At 47.2% G+C, this 12,115-nt stretch overlaps 1 protein-coding gene across 2 annotated transcripts in view; it reads right to left on the bottom strand.

Annotated features, from left to right (window-relative positions):
- MSH3 (mutS homolog 3) overlaps positions 1–12,115 on the bottom strand; it is a 178,447-nt gene that overhangs the window by 97,936 nt on the left and 68,396 nt on the right. For both annotated transcript variants that reach the window (XM_062212494.1, XM_062212493.1), the window contains exons 11-12: positions 9,575–9,659; positions 5,402–5,511 (exon numbers count right to left, since the gene is read on the bottom strand). In XM_062212494.1, the coding sequence (XP_062068478.1) occupies positions 5,402–5,511; positions 9,575–9,659 (195 nt within the window). The remainder of the gene's footprint in view (positions 1–5,401; positions 5,512–9,574; positions 9,660–12,115) is intronic.

Below are 12,115 nucleotides of genomic sequence, written 5' to 3' on the forward strand. Positions count from 1 at the left end.
AACTAGTGGATGGAAGACCTCTCTCTCTCTTCTCTCTCTGTAACTCTTTCAAATAAAATAAAATAAATCTTTAAAAAAAAAGAAGAAGAAGACAAAGAGTGGGTCTGGCTGTCCAAGGAAGTGTCCTAATTACTCCCACGCTTCCCGCCTAAGCCACTCCCAGGCAGGATGGTCGTGGTAGTGCCTGAAGTGGAACAGTCTGGAGAAGAGAGAGAGTGGAGTATGGTCACACTGAGACGTCTGTGGGTGCACCTCCTGAATGAACTTAGCTGAATGCGGGAGGGAGGACCAGAGACACAAACCCGGGAGCCACTGAGAGCACTTTCACATTCAGTCATGGTGACAGTATGGTCACAGGGGCAGGAGACGGTGAAGGAAGAGGAAGTGAGGCAGGAATAAGGAGCAGCGCTAGCACCCGCAGGACACTCAGAGGACGGACAGCGAGCACAGGAGACCGGGACGGAGCAGCAGCAGGCCCGGAGACAGACAAAAGTGGGCCTGAGTCCCCATTTCAGGAAGAGCAGAATGTGCAAAGGCCCAGAACACATGACCTCGAGGCTGAGTAGCAGGGGCCCCGTAACCAGACACGCATTTCAAACATGATCATGTGAGGAGAACAGGGGCGACAGGAGAAAGGCTAGGCCAGCGGCGCGGAGGTGCAGGGCGTCCTCAATCAGCTGCAAGCCTTCAGCTAGATGCCTTTCGAAAAAGAGTGACTGTATGACACAGCAAGGTGACAGGACACGACTCCTGCCAGGGATCCAATGTGCTCACTGTTGATCCCAGAGATTCATTCGCAAAGGAGGGGGGACTGGTTTCTCAGATTCTGCTTTAGGGTTAACGGCCACGGCTTCATGTGTGTGCACACAGCCCACACTGGAGTGCTGGTTTGACCCCGGCTACTCTACACTTCCAGTTCAGATTCCTGCTAAGATGCCCGAGAGTACACGACGGCCCAGGTACTCGAGTTCCTGCCGCTCACATGGAAACTCACGTGGAATCCCTGGCTCCTGGCTTCCACCTGAGCTAGCCCCAGCTGTTGCAGGCATTTGGGAGAAAACCAGTGGGTGGAAGATCTCATTCTCCCTGTTTCTTCTCCTCTGTCACTCTGCTTTTCAAACAAGAAGATTTTTTTTTTTTTTAATTGAACATTTTCTGAAACAGAGACGTCCTGGCAGCCACAGGGTGCACAGGAGGAGCCACAGGCACCGGAGAGTCTGCACGTGCTGGACGTGAGAAGAGACCACGGCAGCAAGCACTGGGGAGCCCCAGTGCTCAAGGCATAGGTCAAATCCCACAATTCCTTCCTAATGTTTAAGAATACATTGCCAAATCTTTAATACTTCTCAGATAACCAAATCTTCCTTGGAAATGACTCATTTTGTCTAACAGATTATCTTAGAGATTCTACTCATACATTTCATAGATGAGCCTAGCATACAGATTCATTTCAATTTTCCTTCTATCAACATTTATAAACAGAAGTTGCATTTTGTGGTTTTTTTTTTTTTTTTTTTTTTTTTTTTTACAATACTGGTGAAAATATTTAGGGCACATAAGTGAAAAGCTGACAAGAATACGTTAACTCAAAGAGATAGAAAAAATACAAAAATAAAACTTAAAAAAATCAAAATAATTTAATTTTAAAAGGTCTCAAGGAAGGGCTGGTGTTGTAGCACAGGAATTGAAGCTACTGCCTGCGATGCTGACATCCCATGTGAACGTTGGTTCAAGTCCCAGCTGCTTCACTTCCAATCCAGATCCCTGCTAATGGCTAGGAAACAGAACATGATCCAAGTACTTGGGTTCCCCTGCCGCTCACATGGGGCCCCCAGATGAAGCTCCTGGCTTCAGCCTGGCCCAGCCCTAGCAGTTGTATCCATTTGGGGAGTGAACCAGTAGATGGAAGATTCTCTCTCTCTCTCTCTCTCTCTCTCTGTAACTCTGTCTTTTAAATAAATAAGTAAATCTTAAAAAGAATCGGAGAGCTGGCATTTAGCCTTGTGGTTAAGATATCTGCATCCCACATCAGAAAATTTGGGTTCTACTTCATGTTCTGGCTCTTGATTCCAGCTTTCTGCTAACGGCAGCAATGATGGTCCAAGTAAATGAGTTCCGCCACCCTTAAGGGAGACCTGGACTGAGTTCCTGGCTCCCAGATCAAGACCCAGTCCGGTGCCACTGACTGTGGGTATCTGGGAAGTGAACCAGCAGATGGAAGCTCTGTCTCTTCCTCTTAAATAAATTAATAGAAATAAAAATAAAAGGCCTTAGGACTAAGGGCTTGTCACTGTAGAGCTCATTTACGAGAAGCCCAAGAACTGCATGAGAAAAACTGCCTGCTTAAAAAAGCCACTGTGGCATCAACAGAGTGCAAGCCTGTCTCGACCACCTGAGTGAACTCTGACGCCATCCTTAAGTAGGAAGTGAAAGCCATTCATAATTTCTGAAAGTCACCAGTAAAACTCTACACCAAAGAGGCCACTGTATAGACTAAAAGGTCACGCGAGGTAGAAAAATCCTCTGAAACTTGAACACTCGCCCTAGATTTAGGAGCTCTGTGTCGTGCTGAGAGCCAGGACAGTACAAAAATACAAAGAGGCTCTTGGAGGATTTCAGGGAGTTCCCAGATGGCTCCCTAACATGGGATCATGCAGAACTGTGAGAGGCCTGCCTTATCTTGTCAGGTCCCTGGTCTCTCTGTGGAAGAAAACCAGACCCTAAGCTAACACGTGGCTGTCATCAACAGACAGAATATTAGCCTGCATGAGCAGCAAACAACATATAGCCGAGCACTGACCAATCGGCTGAATATTCTCTCCAGGGATGTGTCTGGAACAGGCCACAAATGCCATTAGGATTTAACTGGAATTGTTTTGAAGTGGACTTTAATGGATTAGGAAGATAATAGTTTTAAAACCATGACCCAAGATAAGAAGGGCAAAGAACAAGTACCGTGTGTTTGTTTTTGGCTGATGTATGAGGGCAGTGTCAAGTTCCTATTCCAAAGCATCTGCGGTCCATGCCTGACATATCCGTTCTCCACCTCTCTGGGAAGGCAGCATCCCACGGGAGACATGTGTCAAGCCCTAAAGAGCAGGCAGCATGGTCTACTGCATTTATCTCCAATTAATCCTGGTTACATAAAAGAAAGTTTAACAACAGAAACAGAAAGCTCAACTGACAAGCAAGCGTCTGCTGGTGCATCTCTCCTGCTGGACGTTCTAACAAAGCAAGAGCTGTGGTGGATGTCTGGGCAGGCACTCCTGGTCAGCCAGAACACTGCACCTGTACGCTGCTGTCCACAGTAGGCCACCCCATCCGCACGTGCTCTGCAGGTGTTCCCTTGCTTCACGGGACTATAACTAGCAGAGATACTTCCACTTCCAGGACTTCCTCTATACCCTGACAATTTCCCATGTCTTAAGGTCTTCAGGAATCTGAAATGGGCCAGCATTGTGGCATAGTGAGTTAAGCCTCTGCCTGCAACACTGCATCCCATAGGGGAACCGGTTTTTTGAGACCCGACTGCTCCACTTCCGATCCAGCTCCCTGCTAATGTGCCTAGGAAAGCAGCAGAAGATGGCCCAAGTGTTTAGGACCCTGCACCCATGCGGGACACCCAGAGGAAGCTCCTGGCTCCTGGTTTTAGCATGGCTCAGTCCTAGGTGTTGTAGCCATCTCAAGAGTAAACCAGAAGACAGAAGATCTCTCTGTCTCTCCCTCTGTCTTTCTGTAACTCTGCCTTTCAAATAAGTAGAAAATCAATCTAAAAGAAGACTAATAATATTGTTAAAATACTAATACTATTGTAAAATAATATTGTCAAAATAAAGAAAAAAGAATTTGAAGTGGTCTGGCAACACTGTCTCAAAACAGTCTCAGAGCTCATTGCCACCAAAGACAACATCTGCTACGACTATTTGCATGCCGCTGAGTTAAGTGTGAGGTTTAACAGAGATCATTCACACAGCCCTAGCACAGCACCTGTGTGAGTCGCGGGGCTCTAAGTGGCTGGCAGCATTTCTGTCTTGCTTCATTCCTGACCGCAGTCCTTCGATGAAGCGTCTTACCATTCCTAAGGCAGGGACCAGGAGGCTTAGTGGGTGGACTCAGGCGACAGGGCCCACACCCCCTCACCTCTCTGCCCCGGCCACAGGGTCGGGGGGATTCTGTTCAGGACAAAGTTTTAAACCTGGACTTTCCCTCTTCCAGCTGTGAAACACTGAGCAGAAGACAGAAGCTCTCTGAACCCCTCCCTCACACCAGGGACCCCTCTCAAAGAGCAACGTTGAGTGGTATACACTCGTCCACAGTACGAGCTCAGTAAACCACAGCACTCACCCAGCAAGTATTAACTAGGCTCCTGCCAAGGGCCCGGCCCTACTCTAGGTCAGAATCACCCAACCTACCTGCCTGTCTGAAGCATCTGGGGAACACTCCCCAGAATTCCAACTCCCCAGCCACATTTTTCAGACAAATTTTTTTTAAGATTTATTCATTTATTAGAAAGACAGAGTTTACAGAGAGAGAGGCACAGAGACTGATCTTCCATCCGCTGGTTTACTCCCCCAATGGCTACAACAGCCAGAGTTGGGCTGATCCAAAGCCAGGAGCCAGGAGCTTCTTCCCGGTCTCCTGTGTGGGTGCAGGGGCCCAAGCGCTTGGGCCATCTTCTACTGCTATCCCAGGTGCATGAGTAGGGGACTGGATAAGCAGCAGAGCATCCAGGACTCAATCTATATGGGATGCTGGCATTGCAGGTCGTGGCTTTACCTGATACACCATTTTAAAGTAGGGAACATTTACCACCACCCCCAGCCCAGCCACATCTAAACGCTAACCTTTGGGGACTGAATACAGGCATACACACTTGGTGAAGCTTCCCAGATAATCCCAATGAGCAGACACACTTGGATACGCTGTGCTTTACCCACCAGACTCAAGGCCCTCCCTAAAGGAGCCCTGGGTCTGCCCATGCTCCTGTCCCTCCTAAAACAGAATCCCTGCTCTGATCATCACAATCCCCAGCTCAAGATCACTGCATTAACTCCCCCAGCTGCCAACCTCTCAGGCTCACAGGCAAAGTCACAGACGGCACCAACCACCTCTGCGGCCTGGGTTTTCTCTACTGCCCTCTGCTACTGAGGGCCCAAACTACCTGGACAACTCACTGTCCCCAGGTAACACCACGTCTCCCGATCTGCAAGCAGGCTCACTCCTGGGGATGAGGTAAAACCCTCACAACACAGATAATCTACTGCCAGTTACAAGATAAAATGTTCCCTACTTTAAAATGGTGTCCTTATAAACCAGGGAAACTGTGGCTTTAAAAAGACAAGCATACCTTTAATTTCATAATTATAGTTTCAGATAAGACACAAAAAAGGATTAATTTTACCTCAATTTAAGGAGTGGCTGGGTCACCCACTTCTTTAACTTCCGTCTTCCAAATGAAGTTTTCGTGTGATCTAAGACCCAGAGTAAGCTCCCTTTCGTTTTCATATCAGTCTAAGAAACACAAGAAAACAATTTTTATTAACTAGAAAAATTTGTGCCAAATAATTAGTTGGTCACCTGCCCAGTTATTTTATATACCCTGCTATCAAAGTCACACACATTTAGCATAATGTGTGGCTCCCAACAGGCATTCATTTAATAATGTTTATGATATATACACATATGTTTATATATATATCCAAATGATAAAGTATTGATGCTTTATATAGAAAAGGGATAGTCTGTAGTTCCTAATTAAGAATAAATTCTTTAGAAGCCTCCTTTGAAATTTATGCTTGTTTCCAGCATCCTAAAAATATAATTGCATATTTCCCTATCATGGGAATTACACTATAGTGAAGACAATCTAAATTTCCTGCAGCAATCCAGCATCTCCCACTGTCCCAGGGTTATCATTTTATTTATTTATTACTTTTTTAATTAAATTTTTTTTTTAATTTATTTGAGAGACAGAGTTACAGAGAGGCAGAAGCAGAGAAAGGTCTTCTATCTGCTGGTTCATTCCCCAGATGGCTACAAAGATTGGAGCTGTACCGAACCGAAGGCAGGAGCCAGGAGCTTCTTCCAGGTCGCCCACATGGGTGCAGAGGCCTAAGAACTTGGGCCATCCTCTACTGCTTTTCCAGGCCATGGCAGAGAACTGGATTGGAAGTGGAGCAGCTGGGACTTGAACCAGTGCCCATATGGGACGTTGGCACTGCAGGCAGCAGCTTTAACTGCTATGCCACAGTGTCAGGTCCCAGAGTTACCATTTTAAAGACAATGTGACACACTCAGGACTTCAATGAACAAATAAAAGGCACTAGAATTAGAGGTGAACCCACACTGCAACCTAGGTATGTACCCTGCAGGCCTTAGCAGTTGTAATTTAGTCTGATTACATCTCCAGTAAAGTTTTTCCATCTCGGCCGGTGCCATGGCTCACTAGGCTAATCCTTCACCTGTGGCGCCAGCACACCGGGTTCTAGTCCCAGTCAGGGCACCGGATTCTGTCCCGGTTGCCCCTCTTCCAGGCCAGCTTTCTGCTGTGGCCTGGGAGTGCAGAAGAGGATGGCCCAAGTGCTTGGGCCCTGCACCCCATGGGAGACCAGGAGAAGCACCTGGCTCCTGGCTTCGGATCAGCACGGTGCGCTGGCCGCAGAGGCCATTGGAGGGCAAACCAACGGCAAAAGGAAGACCTTTCTCTCTGTCTCTCTCTCACTGTCCACTCTGCCTGTCAAAAAAAAAGTTTTTCCATCTCTGTTCTGCCACTTAGAAATTAAACCCCGGCACCGGCGCTGTGGCATAAGCGGGTAAAGCCGCCGCCTTTAGTGCCAGCATTCCACATGGGCACCCAGCTGCTCCACTTCCGATCCAGCTCTCTGCTATGGCCTGGGAAAGCAGTAGAAGATGGCCCAAGTCCTTGGCCCCTGCAACCATGTGGGAGACCCAGAAGAAGTTCCTGGCTTTGGATCAGCCCAGCTCCGGCTGCTGCAGTCAGCTGGGGAGTGAACCAGCAGATGGAAGACCTCTCTGCCTCTCCTTCTCTGTTTAACTTTCAAATAAATCAATCATAAAAAAAAAATTAAACCCAAGAATAAGATTCATAATTAACCAGAGATGAGAATCAACTTTCACCAAGGTTCCATTGCATTACAATGGAACATTTGTAAGTTTTAAAACTTATTTGGAACCTAAAGTTGCTGTTTCCACCTGAGTCAGGCGATTCATTTTTTGTTTCCTCTGTAACCAGCTACTTACAGAGGACCCCTGTGAACATGGCAGTCCAATCATCAAAGGCATGGCCCAAGTTTGGGAGAAAAGACTCATTATAAGGTCACAATGCCAGAGCCAGCACTGTGGCGTATCGGGTAGGGCTGACCCCTGCAGTGCCGGCATGCCACATGGGCGCCGGTTCGAGTCTCAACTGCTCTGCTTCTGATCCAGCTCTCTGCTATAGCCTGGGAAAGCAGTGGAAGAGGGCCCAAGTCCTTGAGCCTCTGCAAATGTGTGGGAGACCAGGAAGAAGCTCCTGGCTCCTGGCTTCAGACTAGCGCAGATCTGGCTTTTGTGGCCACTTGGGGAGTGAACCAGCAGATGGAAGACCTCCCTCTCCCTCTCCCTCTCTCTCTCTCTCTCTCTCTCTCTCTCTATGCCTCTGCCTCTCTGTAACTCTGCCTTTCAAATAAATGAATAAATTAAAAAAAAAAAAAAGACACAATGCCAGCTGGCAATCATCCACTAGAAAAATGTGACAGGAGCTCCCAGGCCTACAGTTCAATGCAGAGCACAGAGAGAAGGCAGGACACTGGAAAGGCTGTATGAGGGTGTCCAGGAAGGCGGAGCAGACCAAGGGGGTCCAGCTCACGACAGCACCACACGTCCGCATACACGAGCCAGGGGGCCTGTCTGGAGGAAAGGGTCCTGTGAGGAGGACAGGGGCCGGGAATCAGTCTCCAATCAGCTGATACCACTGGAGGGGCTGGCTTGGACCAGAGAGGGGCAGTGGGAGACGTGTGTCCTACAACCCTGTAGCTCTACTGACGCCCTACCCCTGCGCATCACCCCCTTCCACTGCCCTGGGGAAGGGCAGGCCGGAGTTGAGCTTCCATTCTACAAAGGCGCATGCCCTGGTCATGGGAGGGATTCTAAAGGGTGCTTTGATGACAGATGACTTCTGACTTCAGAACTGACTATTCTGTAGCAGCATTTGACCAGGGCACAGGAGGCTGCAAAAGGAGAGCTTGGAACGCGGGGGCTGTGTGACAGCCTCCTCTTCAGCCGCGAACTGTCCTCTCACCCCCACAATCTCCTTCCTGTCCTGGGGACGTCCGCAGACACGGTAAGAAGACGACTGGCCGGACAGAAACTCGGCTTCTAGTTGACAGACTGGCAGGGTAAGAATGTTACTGAACAAAACAAGCCTGATTTGGATACACTAGCCGAGAGTGGAAGAGGGAGAAACCGAGAGAAAATCAGTGCTTAATAACATACGGAACCGGGGCCGGCACCGTGGCGCAGTAGGTTAATCCTCCACCTGCAGCGCCGGCATCCCATATGGGCGCCGGTTCGAGTCCCGGCTGCCCTTCTTCCCATCCAGCTCTCTGCTATGGCCTGGGAAAGCAGTGGAAGATGGCCCACGTCCTTCAGCTCCTGCACTCGCGTGGGAGATACGGAAGAAGCACCTGGATCCTGGCTTCAGATCGGCACAGCTCCGGCCATTGTGGCCATCTGGGGAGTGAACCAACAGAAGGAAGACCTTTCTCTCTGTCTCTCCCTCTCACTCTCTGTAACTCTACCTCTCAAGTAAATAAATAAAATCTTTAAAAATAAATAAATAAATAACATATGGAACCAGGAGTCAGGAGAATAAATTCAGTATTTAATTCACAGCAGTAACAGATATTTCTGAACAGCTTCCAATCTTTTGATTCAGATCATTCCAATTCTCCATTACCTAATCAAATGATTTAGAATTGCTTCTTTATTTCTATAATTTTTTAACAGTTTTATAATTTCTTTTTCCAAGTGCCAATTTAATAAATGAAAATGAATTTTAATGTCTCCCTGATTTTCCTAATTCATTAATAAAGGGGAAGCAACCAATGATTTAAATTTGTGAAGTGAAACACTATGCATCTTATGGTCAAACTGAGTACCACAGTAACTTGTTTCAAATGCTGGCTAACAAAATGAGACTGCAAACATTTCAAGAAAGAGTTAAAGAGATGTAGAAAAAAAAAAAAAACATGCAGACAAAAAGAATTCATTTCACATTAATTTTCAAGGAGGATGCCTTTCTAAAGAAACATTTGATGCAGAAATGATGACACAGAAACTGCTGGTAATTTCATGCTGGTTAATTCTTTTAAAAGGACGGATCTGTAGCTCCTCCCAAAACCACAAAGAAGAATCTGGTAATTTGATTTTCCAAAAAGTAAGTACTGAGGTCACCACGCAGTGAGCAGGTGACAGGCAAAGGCCACTCTGTCACTTTCACTGCAGGCCCAAGAGCAGGTGCTGGACGGCAAACTCCCTCCCCAAACCACCTTGAACCCACAAGCCCTCGCCTGACCTGATTCTGCAGGATTTCCAAATTCCTTAAAGTCGTCCCATTAATTGTCATAAATTCCACTTCACTTGACAGCTGTTTAAAATTCCTGTGGGAGAAAGAAACACAATGAGCTAAGATATAAATATATAAAGAAATTAAAAAACAAATTTAGGGACTAGAAACACTCCTGTGAAATCATGACAAACATTAGCATTTTTATAGGAAAGCAAACCAAGAGGAACAAAATTGACAACTCATGGGGAGATTGTCTTCCACTAAAACTGATGCCTTTGGACAGACTGATGTGAGCGGACAGGCGCTGCAGACACAAACTCCAGCAAGGAGGGGAAGCAGGAAGCAACCCTGCGCTGTGTTTTACATCTCCAGGAATAGAACCGAGCATTATCCCTCACCACGGGCAGAGCGGATGTCGTATCTTCAGGAAAAAAGTATGCAATTAGCTCGAAAAACATGTCGAGATCCTGCAAACTGTCCTCCTCATTCTTTAGCGTGAGCTCATCTCGATAAACATGTTAAGAGCTTTTACTCAACATCTTGGTATGTACAACGAATGCTATGTACTCTGTAATTAACAATACATGTTAAGGTGGCCAATGTTTGGTGAGCACAGAACTAAAAAAGCAGCAAGAGTTATTTCCTTAAGCTCGAAGAATTCATATTCCCTTATGTCCCTGTAACTATTGAAAACTAGATTGACAGTTAAGTAGATATGAGAGTAGATATGAGAATGAAGATGAAGTACTAAGAAATGTATGGATGATCCCAATTCATGTCAGGAGGTATTAATCAATGGACTATGATGCAGGAATGCAATTCCCTTGACCACTCAGCCCCTAGATGCTTCTGTGAACAGTTAACAAACTTGATGGATTACTTTGTAAGGCCAGAAAAATAATGGCAGGTCATTAAACTATTTGGAAGAAAATATAAGTGATTTTATTATCAAATTAACTGTGTTTCTCAATGATGTAGTGGGATTGAAGTAAAATTCCATTTCCCACGCCAGAAATAAGCCCTCACCCAGGAATCTACAGAGCCTGAAGAGGCAGTACCCACAGAGATGCCTCTAGCTCCTAGGGACCGCCACCCCCCAAACCCCAACTAAGGCCTTGAGCCCTGGAGAGGAAAAATAACCTGCGTTGAAGGAGAAATGTTGCCTAGCAACCAAATGCTGTCCTTTGGCCATGCAATTTATCTGTGACAAGTTTGATCCAGCTCCTAAGGGATGATAATCGTTAACGACTTTTGGAGAGAACCAACTCCAAAACAGACGGATGGCAGGTATGTGCAGGCTCTTCTCTTCCTTTTAGAGCAATTCCGTTTTATTTGTCTTCACGGACAGCAATTTATGTTGTGCACATGCCCTCTTTGCCGGAGAAGCTCCCTGAAGGCAAGGGTTACTTACTTATGTCTCACTCATCTTGTCAACCTGCAGGCCTAGCAGAAACTATATGCTCAAAACATCCGCCGTCTTTCTACAGGAAGTCAGGCTGGTCGGTTGGTTTTTTTCCCCTTTTGTGCCATAAAGCCTCAGAAATGTCTGTGAAATGCCCAGAGACGGCTATTAAACATAAAAATTATGTTCAGGAAGAAACAACTCAGCAATGATGAACTGCATGGCTGACAAATGCTCACACAAACTCAAAAATCTAAGTTGGAGGGCTGACGGCTGGACTCTGAGCTGCACCAACCAGTTACCCACGTGCTTGGGTATGAGTCCACACCTGCCCGTTCTGGCCAGGTTTACTGACTGCATTCTGTGGCTGACTGGTTAACGTGTGAGCGCCCTCATCAGACAGGAGGACGCTTAGCTGGTGGTCTCAGTCTGCTGAAGAGGCTTTCACAGAACACACGAGGCTGGGTCAGTGAGAACACAGGGTGCTCTCTCACTGCTGCAGGCCCAGAAGCCCAAGGCCAAGGCACCAGCAGACTCAGCGTCTAGTGAGCACTTGCTCCTTAGAAATGGCATCCTCTCTGTGTCCTCACAGGGCTGCTGCTGCCCTCTTCCCCAATCACCCCGAAAGATCCCCACCTCTCAGTACCACCACACAGACGATTTCAACATTCGACTGTGAGGGGACCGAGCCCCTCAGACCTCAGCAGCTGCCCTGAGACAAAGACTGAGTGAGGAACCAGAATCCAACAGCCTTCCACAAGGCAATTCAGTTTGCTGCCTTTATCTCTCAACAACACCAGAGGCACAAAAAACAATGTGTCTCTGGTGAAATCAGTGGTGCTAAGTGGCTAGACTATCCAGAAATACTGCTCAGACGCCTCCCATGCGCAGGCTGTCACCAGAAGTCCAGACCCTCCACAGGGATGGGGCCTAGGGCTGAGGGTTCTGAAAGCATTCCCTTTCCACCAATGATCTGAGAGTTCTGGCCTCTGGCTCCACTGACGCACGAACTCCTGATCCGGCTGCACCGTCACTAATGCCTGAAGTGCACCGCTGGAGCAAGGCACCGCCAGAATACCACAGACAGAGAACTGGACCTCAGAGCTAGAGAGGCGTTTGCACAATTGTTCCGGTGCATGCTTGCT

This window comes from Lepus europaeus, chromosome 15 (assembly GCF_033115175.1).
Source record: "Lepus europaeus isolate LE1 chromosome 15, mLepTim1.pri, whole genome shotgun sequence".
NCBI classification, from domain to species: Eukaryota; Metazoa; Chordata; class Mammalia; order Lagomorpha; family Leporidae; genus Lepus; species Lepus europaeus.